Here is a 20,692-nt window from a genome sequence, read left to right as displayed (position 1 = left end):
ACCGGCTCAAGGTGCTGAATGGCCTGTTGGTTCTGCTCCTATGTTCCTAATTGTGGTTTCATTTGCAGATTGGGATCCACAATGTCACATCTGCTACAGGTTGCCAAGGGAGACCCAGCCATCCCCGTGGAGATTATGGGAAACTCTTTGTTGTGCTCGTTATCATTGGCTCAATCTGCGCAGTGATCATCATTTCAGGCCTCGTCTACATCTGTTGGCAACGAAGACTTCCAAAATTAAAGAACATGGTTAGTGATATGCCCGAACCTCATGGCTACAGATATCATGAGCCAAGGTTGTGAGGAAAGGTTAGGGGAAATTTGACTGTCTCTTGTTTGGGGAAGAGACTTTAAGTTGTTGAAAGACACTATGAAAAGACAAGATTTTTTTTCATTTAGTCAGATTTTTGAAGAGTCACTTGAGTCAAAACATTAATTCTGCTTTCTTCCCATAGATGATGCGAGATCTGCTGATTTTCACTAGCAATTCCTGTTTGTTTCAGATCTCCAGCATCTGCAGTTCTTGTTGTATTTCAATCTGTTTAACCTACCCTCTCACTTGTTTTATAGCTTTGGCCTTGTCCTACAATATGGCATATGACCCTACCCCTCGCTTTCCAAATTGTGGAGGAGATGGTTCCTTCTATAAATTAGCATCTCTCCCTTAGCTTTGCTGTCAGTTCATTGAAAGAAATGTTGTTTATTTATTAGAATTCATTTAACTGGTGTAAAACGTTTGACCCCATAGCACTGCTGTGGGGGGAGGCATGAATTGCAGGATTGGCTACGGAATAGAAAGAGGCGCTAACAACATTGCAAATGTTAAGAAATCAGTGGCAGGAAATCCTGCAAAAAGTCTGAAAGTGCATTTCCAACACAGCTACTTATATTAATATAGTGGCTTTAAGATAGAATAACAAATGGAACTCTGTCCTACCTTTTGATTCACTGGTAAAGCGTGGTCATATGAATTGAAATGCTAGAAGCTAGTCAGTCCAGACAGAACTCTTACCCAAAGCTTCAGGAATTGAGGAGGTATAAAGATTAGGAGAGAACAGAATCAAAAACATAAAATATGCATATGAGTATTGCTGGAAAAATTACACATTTTTACTTAAGCTTTCCATCTTGCAATCATCAGGACAGTTTGCAAGAATGCCAATTCACAGAGAAAACAAATGTTTATGAGACGAGAGTGCTGATTGGTTTGCCAGTGATCTCTGATTGTTCGAGGGATTGTGTGTAGAATGCATCTACTAATGCTGATGGACAGTTAACTGCCAAGCATTATTTACATTTAAACCAGGCAGATTAATTCTGATTGGTCAGGGCATTGCCCCGAGAAATGGATCAGCGAATGGTTGTCACCTAATTGCCGATCTGCCAGTTTGCAGCAATACTCATGTTCTGGACTAACATTTAGAATTATTTTAATATTAGTTCTGAATTACTCAGCTATTATTTTTACTCAGTTATTTAATTTCATCTCCCCTCAGTCTCATGGCGAGGAACTCCATTTTGTTGAGAATGGTTGCCACGACAACCCAACCTTGGACATAACCATAGACAGCACTTCAGAGATGCAGGAGAAGAAGCCCAGTGTGAATGGCGATGCAGTAGAATGTTCCGGAGGCTGGACCACACTTATCACCAAAGGGTCAAAAGATGAGCCGGACAGTCTTGAAGAAGACACCCACCTTTAGGAACCTTCACCATTTCTGAATTAGTATAGAGGATATATTTTTTTTGATGGACCCCTGTACTTTGCACAGAGGCATCATTGCTTCATAAGGACTGACCTAATGCTGCATTCTAATCCTACAATATTCCTCCGCTCTATCACACCATGAGTCCATGGTTCAACAAAAAGAAAGCACTAATAGTGAGCCAATGGAATTTGTTTGGTGCATATCTTGAGTGGAACCATCTGAAAATGAAAGTGACTGATCACTTTATACACGGGAATAGCAGAGTATTTCACAGACATCATTTATTCCCTTTCGTGCCCCACATTTGAGTCCAATCCATTGAATGTATTTAGAGCTCCTAAGCATAACATATAGATAGTTCTTTCCTAGAGTACAGTGCAGAATCACTAGCGGCATTTAGCACAAGTTCATTAAAAGTCTACAGGGATGACTGGGACAGCTAACATTGGTGAATCATCGTTAGGGCTGAGGACACTTTATTAATGTTTATGTTAAAATATATAGGCCTGGGTTTTGTCATTGTAATCTCTCAAAGTGAATGGATTACCGTTGACATGGCAATTGGGACGTTTTGGTCATTTTTAGCAAGTGTTTGGAGAGGTTTATTCTGCTTCTTGGTGGAGTGAAAGAGTTTGTAGTTTACAGTGCATCTGAGAATCTTCCAATTCTCTCTATCCTCATCCTTGGCAAAACACAATGTTCAAAACAGAAGAACAACAAGAAAGGTGTGCTGTCATAGTAGCAGCTTATTTGGAAGGCAGTTGAGGTGATTCAATGGGATTCAATGTCCCTCCTTAATTGCCTTTTAACAGAGGTCACCCAACCACAAGACTTATAGCAATGATGTGATAGAATACACATGAAAAGTATACACAGTAAGTAGTAGTGGTCTTTTGAAAAAAGCCATAGTTTCTAAAGTCCATTAAACTTCAGCTTTTATGATGTAAGTAGCTGTCTTAGGTATTGGAATTCTCAATCTGTCTGATTTAGCTTTTAACTAAAATGGTATGATGGATGGAGTTGTAGTGCAAGGCACATTAGAATGTTTGGACATGGGCTTCATGCACCAGCTCACTTTCACCCCAAATTTGGACAAATCATTCTTGTTCATTTGTTACTATAGAACTTGAATACTGCTGAGAAAAGACATGTTCTGTTAAAGCTTTTCATCTTGCATTCATCAGGACAATACTAAAATGAATGGAAAACAATATTTGCACTTATAAGAGGAGAGTGCTAATTGGATAGCAAGTGGAATGTAGTGACAATGGGTGACAGCCATTCCCTGGTCCATTTCTCCAGGCAATGCCCTGAACAATCAAAGTTAATCTGTCTGGTTTAAAATTTAAACAAAACTTGGCTGTTAACTGTCAGCAACATTAACTGGTGCATACTCCATGGCATTGCCTGTATCTATCAAAGTCCACTTACTAACCAATTAGCACTGTCCTCTCATACAGTATCAATGTGGTTAAATGTCATTTCTCTCCACAGATGCTGTCAGACCTGCTGAGCTTTTCCAGAAATTTCTGTTTTAATTTCCGATTTCCAGCATCTGCAATTCTTTCAGTTTTTATTTTGTTCACCCTTTACTTTGGTATTTCTTGCAAATTGTCCTGATGAGTGCAATATACAAGTATACAAAACAGGAGCAGGTGTATATCATTTGGCCTCTTGAGCCTGCTGTGTCATTCAATACCTTCATGGCTGGTCTGTTTGTGTTACAAATTCCACGTTCCCATCTATCAACCAATAACCCTTCATCCCCCGACATAACAGGAATCTATCCACTTCTGCCTTAAAAATATTCAGTTATCTGCCTCACTGCATTCTGAGGCAGAGAGTTCCAAAGTCACACAAATCTCTAACAGAAAAACAAGTCTCACCATCTCTGTCCTAACAGGGTGATGCCAATTTTTAAAAATAGAGCCCACAAGGGGAAACATCCTTGCAAATTACTGCAGATGCTGGAATCTGAAACCAAAAGAGAAACTGGTGGAAAATCTCAGCAGGTCTGGCAGCATCTGTAAGGATAGAAAAGAGCTGATGTTTCGAGTCTAACTGACCCTTTGTCAAAGCTAAAAAAAGGGAGAAATAGGGAGGTATTTATACTAGGCTGAGAGAAGGTGAGTCATGACTCCAAAAGCAAAGGTAGCAATAAAGGGGTGATAATGACAGTGCATAGAGAGATTATAGGGAGGTTAGGAGCTGTGAATGACCAAGGCTGAAGCCAGTGCTGTGTGACAAAATATGTGGGGGATGGGGGGGATGGGTGAAGCAGAGAGAACACATCTTCCCTTCCCTCCTCCTGTCTGCATTCCGCAGAGATCGTTCCCTCCGGGACAACCTAGTCCCCTCCTCCATCACACCTAACACCTCTCCCATCACACCTAACACCTCTCCCATCACACCTAACACCTCTCCCATCACACCTAACACCTCTCCCATCACACACGGCACCTTCCCATCACACCTAACACCTCTCCCATCACACCTAACACCTCTCCCATCACACACGGCACCTTCCCATCACACCTAACACCTCTCCCATCACACACGGCACCTTCCCATCACACCTAACATCTCTCTCATCACACACGGCACCTTCCCATCACACCTAACACCTCTCCCATCACACACGGCACCTTCCCATCACACCTAACACCTCTCCCATCACACACGGCACCTTCCCATCACACCTAACACCTCTCCCATCACACATGGCACCTTCCCATCACACCTAACACCTCTCCCATCACACTTAACACCTCTCCCATCACACCTAACACCTCTCCCATCACACACGGCACCTTCCCATCACACCTAACACCTCTCCCATCACACCTAACACCTCTCCCATCACACACGGCACCTTCCCATCACACCTAACACCTCTCCCATCACACCTAACACCTCTCCCATCACACCTAACACCTCTCCCATCACACACGGCACCTTCTCATCACACCTAACACCTCTCCCATCACACACGGCACCTTCCCATCACACCTAACACCTCTCCCATCACGCCTAACACCTCTCCCATCACACACGGCACCTTCCCATCATACCTAACACCTCTCCCATCACACACGGCACCTTCCCATCACACCTAACACCTCTCCCATCACGCCTAACACCTCTCCCATCACACGTAACACCTCTCCCATCACACACGGCACCTTCCCATCACACCTAACACCTCTCCCATCACACACGGCATCTTCCCATCACACCTAACACCTCTCCCAAAGCACACATGGCACCTTCCCATCACACCTAACACCTCTCCCATCACACACAGCGCCTTCCCATCACACCTAACACCTCTCCCATCACACCTAACACCTCTCCCATCACACACAGCACCTTCCCATCACACCTAACACCTCTCCCATCACACACGGCACCTTCCCATACAATCACAGAAGGTGCAACAACTGCCACTTTACCTCTTCCATGCTCACCATCCAAGGCCCCAAACACTCATTTCAGATTAAGCAGCGTTTCACTTGTACCTCTTTCAATTTGGTCTATTGCATTCGTTGCTCCCAATGTGGTCTCCTCGATACCGGAGAGACAAAGCGCCGACTGGGTGATCGCTTTACTGAGCTCCTTCGGTCTGTATGCAATCAGGTCCTGGACCTTCCCGTGGCTTGCCACTTCAACACCCAATCCTGCTCCCATGCCCACATGTCTGGCCTTGGCCTGCTGCAATGTTCCAGTGAAGCTCAACGCAAATTGGAGGAACAGCATCTCAACTTCCGACTAGGCCCGTTACAGCCTGCTGGTCTCAACATTGAATTCAACAACTTCAGATGATTATCCCATCTCGACCCCTCTGTTTTCATTCTGCTCCGTAATTTTATTTCATTTATTTTATTTATATTTTTATATTTCTTTCACTGTTCTGTACCTCTTATTTCTTGATTGTCTCTCTTTCTCTCACTCCCCACTCTCTCATCACCTTTTTCCTCTCCTCTTCCCCCTTTGCTACCCGTCTCCCCTGTTTTCCATTTTGCCTCTGCTTCACCCATTTCCCCCCATCCCCCACATATTTTGTCACATGGCACTGGCTTCAGCCTTGGTCATTCACAGCTCCTAATCTCCCTATAATCTCTCTATGCACTGTCATTATCACCTCTTTATTGCTACCTTTGCTTCTGGAGCCACGACTCACCTTCTCTCAGCCTCGTATAAATACCTCCCGATTTCTCCCTTTTTTTTAGCTTTGACATAGGGTCAGTTAGACTCGAAACGTCAGCTCTTTTCTTTCCTTACAGATGCTGCCAGACCTGCTGAGATTTTCCAGCATTTTCTCTTTTGGGTTTAACATACTTTCCATGTCCAACTTGTAAGACCATTCAGGATCTTATATACTTCAATCAAATCACCCACCCCGCCCTGTTCTAAAGTACATTGGAAACAAATCCAGTCTGTCCAATCTTTCCTAATAAGACATTCCAGGTATCAGTACAATAAATCTTCTCTGAATGACCTAAAATTCACTTACATCCATCTTTAAATAAGGAGACCAAAACTGCACATAGTATTTTAGATGTGGTCTCACCAATGCCCAGTATAACTGAAGCATAGCATCCTTACTTTTATCTTTGAATAGCATTACATTATTTGGAGGTGCTGGTGTTGGACTGGGGTTTACAAAGTTAAAAGTCTCACAACACCAGGTTATAGTCCAACAGGTTTATTTGGAAGCACTAGCTTTCTGAGCGCCGCTCCTTCATCAAGTGGTTGTGGAGAAAAAGATCATAGGACACAGAATTTATAGCAAAAGTTTACAGAGTGATGTAACTGAAATTATATATTGAAAATACCTGGATTGTTTGTTAAGTCTCTCATCTTTTAGAATGGGCATGTTGATTTCAGTTCTTTTGTATGTAAATTTTAGAATTTCAGCGGTCCGGGACATTCAACCTCGGACCTTCGGGTGACCGTCCTCCAAGGCAGACTTGAGGACAGGCAACAACGCAAAGTGGGCGAGCAGAAGCTGATAGCCAAGGTCAGTATCCATGGGGATGGCCTCAACTGGGACCTTGGGTTCATGTCACACTAGAAGTGACCACATAGAAGTAACCTGGTGTTGTGTGATTTTTAACCCCACAAACACACACACACACCTACAGACCCATAGACTCACGTAGAACCTCTCTCATACACAAGCTCTCACATATGCTCACAGATACACTCCTGCACTCTCACACGTACCCTGTCACAGACTTATTCCCCTTTACACACACACTCTCAAAGACACCCATTCCAGCACCCCCCCCCCCCCCCACACACACACGCAAGTTTGTGGGGTGAATTTGTACTTTCAGAATTACATTTTATTTTGCTCAAAAACTGCATGAATCCATATAAGATTCTGTAAATCCATTTCTTAGATTAGAACATTGGGACACAGACAGCCTCACACAGGGCACCTCACACCTTCAATGCATTATCTGGGCCAACATGGCACTTATTGTTAAAGTTCACTTGAGAATGTAACTTTAAGAAAGTTCTGGAATTTACTTATGAAAGAACTGAAACCAACATGGTCATTCTAAAAGATGAGAGACTTAACAAACAATCCAGGTCTTTTTCAATATTTAATGACAGTTACATCACACTGTAAACTTTGCTATAAATTCTGTGTCCTATGATCTTATACTCCACAGCCACCTGATGAAGGAGAGTGCTCCGAAAGCTAGTGCTTCCAAATAAACCTGTTGGACTATAACCTGGTGTTGTGTGATTTTTAACCTTAAATATTCTAATCCCATTTAGACAATAGACAATAGGTGCAGGAGTAGGCCATTCTGCCCTTCGAGCCTACATCACCATTCATTACGATCATGGCTGATCATCCTCAATCAGTATCCTGTTCCTGCCTTATCTCCATAACCCTTGATTCCACTATCCTTGAGAGCTCTATCCAACTCTTTCTTAAACGAATCCAGAGACTGGGCCTCCACTGCACTCTGGGGCAGAGCATTCCACACAGCCACCACTCTCTGGGTGAAGAAGTTTCTCCTCATCTCTGTCCTAAATGGCCTATCCCTTATTTTTAAGCTGTGTCCTCTGGTTCGGTACTCACCCATCAGCGGAAACATGTTTCCTGCCTCCAGAGTGTCCAATCCTTTCATTGTCTTATACGTCTCAATCAGATCCCCTCTCAGTCTTCTAAACTCAAGGGTATATAAGCCCAGTCACTCCAATCTTTCAACATAAGATAGTCCCGCCATTCCAGGGATTGACCTCGTGAACCTACGCTGCACTTCCTCAATAGCCAGAATGTCTTCCCTCAAATTTGGAGACCAGAATATTCCAGGTGCGGTCTCACCAGGGCCCTGTACAGCTGCAGAAGAACCTCTTTCTGTCTAAACTCAATCCCTCTTGTTATGAAGGCCAGCATGCTATTAGCCTTCTTCACTACCTGCTGTTCCTGCATGCTTGCCTTCATTGACTGGTGTACAAGAACACCCAGATCTCTTTGTACTGCCCCTTTACCTTTTCCACCACTTGGCCCATAACCTTGTATGTCTTTGTATCACAAGGGTAACCTAAATACTACTTAAACGTGAGGAGGACTTCTGTCTTTACTACCCTTACAGTCAGTGAGTTCCAAATTCCCACCACCTCAGGGTGAAAACGTTTTTCCTCACATCCCCCTCTACACCTCCTGCCCCTTAAATGTATGTCCTTGCTCATTGATCCTTCAGTCAAAGGGAAAAAAATTCTTCCTGCCTACCTGTTTATGCTAATCATAATTTCATACACCTCAGCTGCTGTAAGGGACACAACTCCAGCCTGTCCAATCTTTCTTCTTAACTAAAATCCTCCAGGCCATCAGCATCCTGGTAAATCTCCTCTGCATTCCCTCCAGCGCTATGATAACGCTCCTATAATGTGGATTTCTAAACTGTATGTAATACTCCAGTTGTGGCCCAACCAACGTTTTGTACAGTTCCAGCATCACTTCCCTGCTCTTAAACCCTATCCCTTAGCTAATAGAGGCAAGTATCCCATATGCCTTTATCCATCTGTCCTGATACTTGAAGGGACTAGTTCCCAGTGGACTGTGCTTCTCTAGGTCCTATCATTCATTATATATTCCCTTGCCGATTTCTTCTGCCCAAGTGCATCACCTAACATTTATCCACATTGTATTCCATTTGCTATTGACCAGCCCATCAGTATCCTCTAATAGTCTCAGACTATCCTGCTCATTATTTACCACCCCATCAATTTTTGTATTGTCTACTGAGCAAGTCGACCTCCATTTATCTGTAAGGAGAGAAAAGAGCTGACATTTTGAGTCTAAGTGACCCTTTGAAACGTCAGCTCTTTTCTCTCCTTACAGATGCTGCCAGACCTGCTGAGATTTTCCAGCATTTTCTCTTTTGGTCTCAGATTTCAGCATCCGCAGTAATTTGCTTTTATTTTGACCTCCATTTATGTTTTACTCTTCCTTATTCTGCATGCCAAAGAGAACAACTTCACATTTTCCCACATATTACTCCATCTCCATTTTTACCTCCTCACTCAACCTATCTATAATCTGTCTGCGATTTCCTTAGGTCTTTTTCACAACATGTTTTCCTACATGTCTCTCTCATTTGTGAATTTAGCTACCAAGTTTTCACTCATCAAAGTCATTAATGTAAATTGTATAAGGTCGAGGCCTCAGCATAGGACCCTGTGCTTCTCCATTTGTCACATCCTGTCAATTAGAAAAAGACCCATTTCTGCATACTGTCTGTTTTCTGCCAGCCAGCCAGTCTTCTGTCTACTATATATTACCTCTTACACCTTGAGCAATAATCCTTAATACGGAACTTATCAAATAGCTTCAGGAGGATGAAAGATTTAACAAAATGCATCATCTACCAGCAATACATTTTTCACAGTGGGATAAGTTCAGAGCCAAGGCCAAATATTCCATTTCAGAGAGGATTTGAGGCAATTTCATCACATGTCTACTCTTGGATGGCTCTTTTTAAATAATTATTAAAAGATTTTAATAAAAATCTGGAGTTAAAGGCTAGTGTCAGCAATGATACCCATTTTCACTATAATCTTCTCAACAAATTCTGGCCCAGCTAATGATGTCAATGTCCCACAAGTTAATAAGGAAAGAAAAATCAAAAATTTGAGGGTACTTGTAGAAACCCACTTGGTTGCAGCTAAAGGAAAGGAAATCTGCTGTCCTTACTCAGGCGGAAGTGTGTACTGCAGATGCTGGAGATTAGAGTCAAGATTAGAGTGGTGCTGGAAAAGCACAGCAGGTCAGGCAACATCCAAGAAGCCCAAATATCGATGTTTCAGTCAAAAGCCCTTTGTCAGGAATGAGGCCTAACCCAGTCTTGCCTACATGTCTATTGCCTTCTGATAAAGGGCTTTTGCTGGAAACATCAATTTTCCTGCTCCTTGTATGCTGTCTGACCTGTTGTGCTTTTCCAGCAATACACTCTCGACTGCATGTGACTGCAGACCCACAGCAAACTCTTATTTGTCTTTTGACGTGACCTAGGAGGTCATTCAGTTTAAAGGAAATTAGCGATGATCAATAAGTGCTGGCCTTCTCTTGGGACACCCACATCCAATGAATGATTTAAATGTAACAGTATTATCCTGTCCAAAGAGAAACTGAACTAGAGGCCGAGGGATTTGGGAAACCTCATCCTGAATCACAAAAACTAGTATCCATGTTCAGCAGGTTGAACATGGGAAAGCAAATGGAAAGTTGGTCTTTATTTCAAAAAGGAGTATAAAAGTAGGGAAGTTTTGTTAAAACTACACAAGACACTGGTCTGATTACAGCTGGAATACTGTGGACAGTTTCAGACCTTTTTTCAAAGGCAGTCCAAAGAAGCTTCACAATGCTGATACCAAGAGTATCTTATGAGGAGAGGCTGAGTCGATTGGGCCTGTATTCACTGGAGTTCAGAAGAATGAAAGGTGACCTTATTGAAACAGACAAGATTCTCAGGGGACTTGACAGGGTAGATGCAGAACGATGGGAGAGTCAAGGACCAGTCAGGGTAATCTCAGAATGCAGGGTCGCACATTGAAGACAGAGATGAGAAGGAATTTCTTCTCTTTGGGGTACTAAAGTTGTAGAATTCTTGACCACAAATGGCTGTCGAGGGTGGGTTGTTAATTATATTCAAGGCTGAGCTAAAAAATTTTTAATCAGTGAGGGAATCAAGGGAAAAGGCAGGAAAGTAATGCTGAGGGTTATCAGATCAACCATGATCTCATCGAATGGACATGATGGGCTGAATGGTCTACTCTGCTCCACTGTCTTATGGTCTTATTGAGAAACTACATATAACCATTAATCAGTTACCACTATGAACAGTCCTATTGCTTGCTAAATGGATGTTGACTTATGAAACGGTGCATCTTAAGAGAAGTAATTGTAATCAGAGTATTCTATAGAGAATTCAGAGCAATTATCTTCATGGGTCTGAAGTCTATATCAAGGTTTGTTGGACTGGTTATCAATGAATCAATCTTTTGGACCATATTCCAGTCACTTTGCTGTATTTATGTCACTCATATTTATTGGATTGTTCTGGATCCTGCTGAACCGAGAATGAATAATTTTGGCCGATGGAAGCTCACTGGCAACATGGACTTGGCCAGTTATCGAATTGGAGCATTAATGTTCAAACAGACATGGTCAACAATTCCCCAAAGCTCTGCATCTCTGCAATAGCCCTTATACCATATCTGGCTTTGTTGTAGACGAATTGGGCCTGATTTTAACCCATTCAAATCCCATCCATTTTCCCAGAGTTGAAATCAGGACCATAGAAGGGTGAATGTGATTAGTCAACAAATCCATTATAGTTGTATTATGTGACCACACAGATGCCTGAGAATGAATTAGATAAACCTTGATCTTTTATTGTCAAGTGATGGTCCTGTTGGAGCTGACCATTTCAAACAAATTAAACTTTGTGCCAAACTGCAATCAGAGTGATGCCTTTTACTAGATGTCACAAGTAGATTTTGTAACTAATGTTTGGTCAGGCTTGAAGAGTGGACAGTGAGTTGCTCTGCTGTGGATCATTTGAAATACATTATAAGGGAGGTGGTGGTGCAATGTTTGCTTGATTAGTAATCTAGAGATGGAAGCAATATTCTCGCACATGGGCTGCAGTGGTTCCAGAAAGCAACTCACCACCACCTTCTCAGGGACAACTGGGGATGGCAATAAATGCAGGGCCACCTAGTGACTCCGCGACCCATAAAAATGGGGATTGACAAAATAGATATAAAGAGGATGTTTCCTCATGTGGGGCTGTAGATTGAGATGCCATAGTTTTAGGATAAGGGGTCGCAGATTTATAACAGAGATAAGGAGAAATTACTTCTCTCAAAGGATTGTGAATCTGTGGAATCTCACTACCCCGGAGTACAATGGATACTGAGACAATGAGTAAATTTAAGGAGGAGATAGATTTTTAATTAGTAATGTTCTCCATAACAGGAAGGAAAATGAAGTTGAGGCCAAGATTGTATTAACTGCGGAGCAGGCTCAAGGAGCTAAATTGCCCAATCTAGCATCTAGGTCTTATGTTTTTATATATAAAAAAACACATTATCAAAAGAAATTATCCCAGTGAAACAACAACCTGTAATAATCCTTCTCTGCTCCCAACTAATATGTGTTTTTTGAGGACGGAACCGGAAAGATTGATGAGGGTAGTTATTGTCTACATGGACTTCAGTAAAACCTTTGACAAGGTTCTATGTGGTAGATTCATTTATAAAGTTTGATCATAGGGGATTTAGGGAGAGCTTGCCAATTGGACACAAAATTGACTTGATGGTAGGAGACAGAGGGTGGTGGTGGAGGATTGTTTTTCCGCGTGGAGACCTGTGACCAGTGGTGTTCTGCACAGGTCAGTGCTGGGTCCACTGTTGTTCATCTTTTATATAGACAATTTGGATGAGAATTTAGAAGGGATGGTTAGTAAATTTGTGGATGACACCAAAATTGATGGTATAGTGGACAGTGAAGAAGGTTATCTAAGATTATAATTGACCTAGTGGGGCGAAGAGTGGGAGATGGAGTTCAATTTGGATAAATGCGAGGTGTTGCATTTTGGTAAAACAAGGGCAGGACTTATACAGTTAATGGTCCAGCCCTGGGAAGTGTTAAGGAACAGAGAGACCTAGGGGTTCAGGTATATAATTCTTTGAAATTTGCATCACAGGTAAACAGGGTGGTTAAGAAGGCGTTTAGCAGGCTCACTGGTCAGACCATTGAGTGTAGGAGCTGGGACAGCATGTCGAGGCTGAGGATGTTTGTGAGGCCACTTTTGGAGTTCTCTGTACAGTTCTGGTTGCCCTGCTACAGAGGGAGATTGTTAAATTGGAAAGGGTTCAGAAAAGACTGACTAAAATGTTGCTGGGACAAGACAGTTTGAGTTATAAGGAAAGGCTGGATAGGCTGGGACTTTTTCACTGGAGTATAGGAGGTTGAGGGTGATCTTATCGAAGTTGATAAAATAATGTGGGGAATAGATAAGGTGAATATCAAAGTTCTTTTTCCTAGGGTGGGCGACTTCAAAACTAAAGGGCATATTTTTAAGCTGAGAGGAGAAATATTTAAAAGGGACCTGAGAGGCAACATTTTCACACAGAGGGTGGTTTGTACATGGAATAAACTACCAAAGGAAGTAGTAGATGCTGTTACAGTTATAACATTTAAAAGACATTTGGGGAGGTACACTTATTAGGAAAGGTTTAGAGGGATATGGATCAAGCTCAGCAAAGTGAGACTAGTTTGGCAAACTTTGTCGGCGTGGACAAGTTGGAATGAAGGGTTGTTTCCATGGTGTATGACTCTATGACTCTAATACCATTGCATTAAGTTTGTTATGACCTTGTAAGAACTTATGCCACAATCTGGCTAGGGACTGGTAAACGTTTTAAGTAAACAATTTTTTTCATTATTCATATATAAGATGTGGGTGTCACTGGTTGGAGCAGCATTTATTGTCCATCCCTGATTAATCTTGATGAAGGTGGTACCTTCATGAAGCCCTTCAGGTGTAGTAACACCCTCAGTGCTGCTTGGAAGGTGGTTCCAGGATTTGGATTCCGTGAAGGAATAACAAAAATATAAAATCCCAAATACTTACTAAAAGAATAAATCCACAAAGATCTATGGTTTCAAATAAAATTCAACTTTTCAATGTAACATTAGAACAGTACGGTGTATATCCAACTTATAGTCTAACATCCAGAATTAACCAGAGGCAAATGTAGGTAACAGACAAACTGGTTCAACAGCTGACAGAACACTGCAAATGCACTCAAGACAGATCCCTTGTTTTTCTCAGTAAACTCTGCCCTCCCCACCACCGGACAATAGTGACACAGTGGGTCAACAAATCTCAAGGGATTCTACAAATACATTATGTACAAAAGAGTAGCTAGGGAGACAATAGGGTCCCTTAAAGATCAGCAAGGCCACCTATGTGTGGAGCTGGAGGAAAGTGGGGGAGAAATTCACCAAAGATCCTTAGACAGTACCTTCCAAACCCATGACCATTTCCACCTAGAAGGACAAGGGCAACAGATACTTGGGAACACCACCATCTGCAAGTTTCCCTCCAAGCCACAAACCATCCTGACTTGGAAATATACCGCCATTCCTTCACAGTCGTTGGGTCAAAATCCTGCAATTCCCTCCCTACCAGCATTGTGGTCAATCCACAGCAAGTGCAGCAGTTCAAGAGGGCAGCACACCACCATCTTCGCAAGGGCAACTAGGGATGGGCTATCAATGCTGGCCAGCCAGCAATACCCAAGTCCTACAAATGAATTAAAAAAAGATACCAAACGAGTATTAGTGTTTACTGTGGAGAAGGTCTATCGAAGCTACAAAACTTGGGGAAATATATAGTGACATAATGAAAAGTGTTCATATACCACTGTTTAAAAAGGGAGGTAAGGACAAGCCAGGTAACTATAGACAAGTGAGCCTGATATCGGTGGTGGGCATGTTGTTGGAGGGACATGTATTTGAAAAGGCAAGGACTGATTAGGGATAGTCAACATGGCTTTGTGTGTGGGAAATCATGTCTCACAAACTTGATTGAGTTTTTTGAAGAAGTAACAAAAAGGAATGATGAGGGCAGAGCGGTAGATGTGATCTATATGGACTGCAGTAAGGCATTCGACAAGGTTCCCCATGGGAGGCTGATTAGCAAGGTTAGATCTCACGGAATACAGGGAGAACTAGCCATTTGGCTACATAACTGGCTCAAAGGTAGAAGACAGAGGGTGGTAGTGGAGGGTTGTTTTTCAGACTGGAGGCCTGTGACCAGTGGAGTGCCCAAGGATCGATGCTGGGTCCTCTACTTTTTGTCATTTATATAATTGATTTGGATGAGAGCTACAGTTAGTAAGTTTGCAGATGACACCAAAATTGGAGGTGGAGTGGACAGCGAAGAAGGTTACCTCAAATTACAACGGGATCTTGATCAGATGGGCCAGTGGGCTGAGAAGTGACAGATGGAGTTTAATTTAGATAAATGTGAGGTGCTACAATTTGGGAAAGCAAATCTTAGCAGGACTTATACACTTAATGGTAAGGTAAAAATAATGACTGCAGATGCTGGAAACCCAAGTTTGGATTAGAGTGGTGCTAGAAAAGCACAGCAGGTCAGGCAGCATCCGAGGAGCAGGAAATCGACGTTTTGGTCAAAAGCCCTTCATCAGAAATAGAGGCAGGGATCCTGCAGGGTGGAGAGATAAATGAGAAGGGGGGGGGGGGGGAGAACGTAGCATAGAGTACAATAAGTGAATGGGGGTGGGGATGGAGGTGATAGGTCAGGGAGGAGGGTGGGGGAAGGTAGCAAAGAGTACAATGGGTGAATGGGGGTAGGGATGAAGGTGATAGGTCAGAGAGGAGGTTGGAGTGGATTGAGAGAAGAGAGATAGGCAGGTAGGACAGGTCATGGGGACGGTGCTGAGCTGGAAGGTTGGAACTGGGGTAAAGTGGGGGGAGGGGAAATGAGGAAACTGGTGAAGTCCACATTGATGCCCTGGGGTTGAAGTGTTCTGAGGCAGAAGATGAGGCGTTCTTCCTTCAGGCGTCTGGTGGTGAGGGAGCGGCGATGGAGGAGGCCCAGGACCTCCATGTCCTTGGCAGTGTGGAAGGGGGAGTTGAAATGTTGGGCCACAGGGTGGTGGGGTTGATTGGTGCAGGTGTCCCGGAGATGTTGCCTAAAGCGCTCTGTGAGGCGGCGTCCGGTCTCCCCAATGTAGAGGAGACCGCATCGGGAGCAATGGATACAATAAATGACATTGGTGAATGTGCAGGTAAAACTTTGATGGATGTGGAAGGCTTCTTTGGGGCCTTGGATGGAGGTGAGGGAAGAGGTGTGGGCGCAGGTTTTGCAATTCCTGCGGTAACAGGGGAGAGTGCCAGGACGGGAGGGTGGGGGGCGTGGACCTGACCAGGTGGTCACGGAGGGAACAGTCTTTGCTGAAGGTGGAAAGGGGTGGGGAGGGAAATGTATCTCTGCTGGTGGGGTCTGTTTGGAGATGGCGGAAATGTTGGTGGATGATGCAGTTAATGCGAAGGTTGGTAGGATGTTGCCAGGTTTGGAGGATTTGAGCTATAGGGAGAGGCTGAACAGACTAGGGCTGAGGGGTGACCTTATAGAGATTTACAAAATTATGAGGGGCATGGACAGAATAAATAGGCAAAGTCTTTTCCCTGGGGTCGGGAAGTCCAGAACTAGACGGCATAGGTTTAAGATGAGAGGGGAAAGATATAAAAGATACCTAAGGGGCAACTTTTTCACACAGAGGGTGTGGAATGAGCTGCCAGAGGAAGTGGTAGAGGCTGGTACAATTGCAACATTTAAAAGACATTTGGATGGGTATATGAACAGGAAGGGTTTGGAGGGATATGGGCCAGGTACTGGCAGGTGGGACTAGATTGGGTTGGGATACCTGGTCGGCACGGACGGGTTGGACTGAAGCATCTGTTTCCATGTCTGTTTCTATGACTCTAACTATGAACCTGCACTCCAAGATCTCGGGCAGCATTGGCTCAGTGAAGTCAGTTGTTGGCAACATTCCCCAGGACCTTCCATTAAATATATAAGCCCTGCCCTGGTTTGCATTTCCAAAATGTAGCACCTCACATTTACCTAATTCCTCAGCCCAGCTGATCAAGATCCCGTTGTACTCTGAAGTAACCTTTTTGGCTGTCTACCACACCACCAGTTTTGGTGTCATCTACAAACTTACCAACCTTTTCTCCTTTGTTCACATCCAAATCATTTATATAAATGACTAAAAGCAGTGGGCCCAGCACTGATCCTTGTGGCACTCCACTGTTCACAGACCTCCAGTCTGAAAAGTACTTCTCTACCATCACCTCCACCTCCTATCTTTGAGCCAGTTATGTATTCCCAAATGGCCAGTTCTCCCTGTATTCCATGTGATCTAACCTTATTAACCAGTCTCCCATGAGGAACCATGTCGAATGCCTTACTGAAGAGCACATAGATCACATCCATGGCTCTGCCTTCACCCTTGTCTTCAACTGACAATCCTCTTTGTCAGTTCTTCAAAAAACACAATCAAGTTAGTGAGACATGATTTCCCACGCACAAAGCCATGCTGACTGACCCTAATCAGTCCTTGCCTTTCCAAATAGATGTGAATCCTGTCTCTCAGAATCCCCTCCAACAATTTATCTACCATTGATGACAGGCTCATGGGTCTACAGTTCCCTAGCTTTTCCTTACCATCTTTCTTAAACAGTGGCACCACGTTAGCAAACTTCCAGTCTTCCAGCACCTCACCTGTGGCCATCGATGATATAAATATCTCAGCAAGGGGCCCAGCAATCACTTCCCTAGCTTCTCACAGAGTTCTAGAGTACACCTGATCAGGTCCTGGAGATTTATCCACCTTTTTCATTTTAAGACATCCAGCACTTCCTCCTCTGTAATATGGACATTTTCCAAGGTGTCATCATCCATTTCCCTATAGTCTATATCTTCCATATCCTTTTCTACAGTAAATACTGATGCAAGTACTCATTCAGTATCTCCCCCATTTTCTGCGGCTCCACGCAAAGGCCGCCTTGCTGATCTTTGAAGGGCCCTAGTCTCTCCCTAGTTATTCTTTTGTCCTTAATGTATTTGTAAAAACCTTTTGGATTCTCCTTAGCCCAATTTGCCAAAGCTATCTCATGTCCCCGTTTTGCCCTCCTAATTTCCCTCTTAAATATCCTCCTACTGCCTTTATACTCTTCTAAGGATTCACTCCAACTATCCTGTCTATACCTGACACATGCTTCCTTCTTTTTCTTAACCAAACCCTCATCCAGCATACCTACCAACCTTTCCTTTCACCCTAACAGGAATATACTTTCTCTGGATTCTCGTTATCTCATTTCTGAAGGTTTCCCATTTTCCAGCCGTCCCTTTACCTGCGAACATCTGCCCCCAATCAGCTTTTGAAAGTTCTTGCCTAATACCGTCAAAATTGGCCTTTCTCCAATTTAGAACTTCAACTTTTAGATCTGGTCTATCCTTTTCCATCACTATTTTAAAACAAACAGAATTATGGTCGCTGGCCCCAAACTGCTCCCCCACTGACACCTCAGTCACCTGCCCTGCCTTATTTCCCAAGAGTAGGTCAAGTTTTGTTTTCTAGTCAGTACATCCACATACTGAATCAGAAAATTTTCTTGTACACTCTTAAGAAATTCCTCTCCATCTAAACCTTTAACACTATGGCAGTGTTGGAAAGTTAAAATCCCCTACCATAACCATCCTATTATTCTTGCAGATAACTGGGATCTCCTTCCAAATTTGTTTCTCAATTTCCCTCTGACTATTGGGCCTATAATACAATCCCAATAAGGTGATCATCCCTTTCATATTTCTGCTTTCCACCCAAATAACCTCCCTGGATGTATTTCCAGGAATATCCTTTCTCAGTACAGCTGTAATACTATCCCTTATCAAAAGCGCCACTCCCTCTCCTCTCTTGCCTCCCTTTCTAGCCTGTAGCATTTGTATCCTAGTTCCTTGAAAGTGGAATAATAGGTAGACAGGATAGTGAAGTAGGTGTTTGGTATGCAAAGTATTGGTCAATGCAAAGTACAGGAGCTGGAAGGCCATGTTGTGGTTGTTGTTATAAAGATGTCAGTGTACTTTAAGCAGCAGAGCTACCAGACACAGCACCAAATGTTCTCAATAAGGTAACACTTAATCGAACAACTCGATTAGTTCATTGCCTGGAGACAAAAACAAATTTGAATTTGGCCAATCAGTTTAAATTATACCCCAAAAAATATCAATTCAGTTTAAATTGAGTATATTGACAATGTTAAAAACCAATGACATAATCCAATGCTTTGGGGGTATAAGATCGGGGAAAATTGAACAGTTGGGAGGAGAACTGTGAAGCCCTAGCATGTAACAGAGTGCTTGAAAAATAGCTCTTGTAAAAGGTACCTTTTCAATCAGTAACCTGTGAAGAAGAAGACACAGGAAGATCCAAATAGAAGAACCGAAAGCTGCCTGGTTTTGAGATAAGAAGTGTTGTTTTGTAAATCTTAATTGGGAGTTTTATTGGACTAGTATTACAGAAGGGAAGGTAAATGATGGGCTAGAATAAGGAGTTGTTCATAGTTGTTAGTTAATTATTCTCTGTTATACTTGAAGAAATAAAGTTGTTAATTTTTACTTTAAATAGTTCCAGGCAAATCGAATGTTTATAGATTACTACATGAAATAAATCTTTTTTGTGTTGTGGTTTTAAATTAAGCAGGAGGGTTTACCCTGTTTCGTAACAGTTTGGGGGCTTGGGTCCATGATTTGATTTGGTTTAGACAGATTTGAATAGATCTGGGGATATCAAAAATACCAGCAGATTTAAACACTTGCAGGTTAGTGTCCTAGATCTTTAAATAAAACATAGGTGAGACAATTTGTTTAGTTTCGGGGACTGGTGGTTGATTAAATTAAAAGTGAGAGAAATGGCTCTTAAAATTGCTAAAGAGGTTCTGGAATTGAAGATGTTTCTCAAATTTGCCAAGAAAGTTTAGAAGGAAAGCAAAGGTCATACTTTTAGAATTAGCAAATAAATTAGGTTTGGGTTTAACCAAGGACAAAAGTAAAGCTGAAATTGTAAAGGAGTTACTCAAACATTTAGGTGTGTCCAAGAAACAAATACAGGTAGAAAAACTTAAATTAAAATTGAGGAAAATGGAGTTAGAAGATACACAAAGAGAGAGGGAGGAAAAAGAGAGAGAGAGAGAAGCTTCTTGGCTGAGCAAAGAGAAAGAGAGAGAAGAGAAAGAAAGAAAGAGAGAATTTGAACTTGAGAAGTTGTGACTTAGTCAGCAAAGCTAAAAATGTGTTGCTGGAAAAGCGCAACAGGTCAGGCAGCATCCAAGGAGCAGGAGAATCGACGTTTCGGGCATAAGCCCTTCTTCAGACCTGCTGCGCTTTTCCAGCAACACATTTTCAGCTCTGATCTCCAGCATCTGCAGCCCTCACTTTCTCCACTTAGTCAGCAAAGTCAAGTTAACAGGATGGAAATTAAAAGAGAAGGTAGTGTTATATATAAATATGTCAAAACTCTGCCACATTTTGATGAGAAAAATGTTGAAACCTTCTTTATTTCATTTGAAAAATTGGCTAGGCAGATGGAGTCATCTGAGGATTTATGGATAATGCTAGTTCAGACTAAATTAGAAGGCAGAGCTAGTGAGGTATTTGTCGCACTATCAGATGAGGTGTCAAGAGATTATGAAGAGGTTAAACCAGCTATTTTAAGTGCTTATGAATTGGTACCAGAAGCATATAGACAGCGGTTCAGAAACACAAAGAAGCAACCAGGACAAACTTCTGTTGAGTTTGAAAGAATTAAACATAGTCATTTTGATTGATGGGTGCTTGCTTTGAAAATAGATAGGAC

At 42.6% G+C, this 20,692-nt stretch overlaps 1 protein-coding gene across 3 annotated transcripts in view; it reads left to right on the top strand.

Moving 5' to 3' along the window:
- The window catches only part of podxl2 (podocalyxin-like 2), a 68,437-nt gene extending 56,750 nt beyond the window's left edge, over positions 1-11,687 (top strand). For 2 of the 3 annotated variants that reach the window (XM_043707601.2, XM_043707600.2), the window contains 2 exons: positions 69-248; positions 1,496-3,709. In XM_043707601.2, coding sequence (XP_043563536.2) covers positions 69-248; positions 1,496-1,702 — 387 coding nt within the window. In that variant the 3' untranslated portion in view covers positions 1,703-3,709. Of the gene's footprint in view, positions 1-68; positions 249-1,495; positions 3,710-6,617 lie in introns of those variants that run through there. The other variant, XM_087994062.1, reaches the window with a different exon arrangement.
- The last annotated feature ends 9,005 nt before the right edge of the window (positions 11,688-20,692 follow it).

Source organism: Chiloscyllium plagiosum, unplaced genomic scaffold, assembly GCF_037043375.1.
Source record: "Chiloscyllium plagiosum isolate Xiang-an unplaced genomic scaffold, Cpla_swu_hap1 HiC_scaffold_14, whole genome shotgun sequence".
NCBI lineage: Eukaryota > Metazoa > Chordata > Chondrichthyes > Orectolobiformes > Hemiscylliidae > Chiloscyllium > Chiloscyllium plagiosum.
Note: the sequence above shows the minus strand (reverse complement) of the source record. Positions and strands in the feature narration are given on the sequence as shown.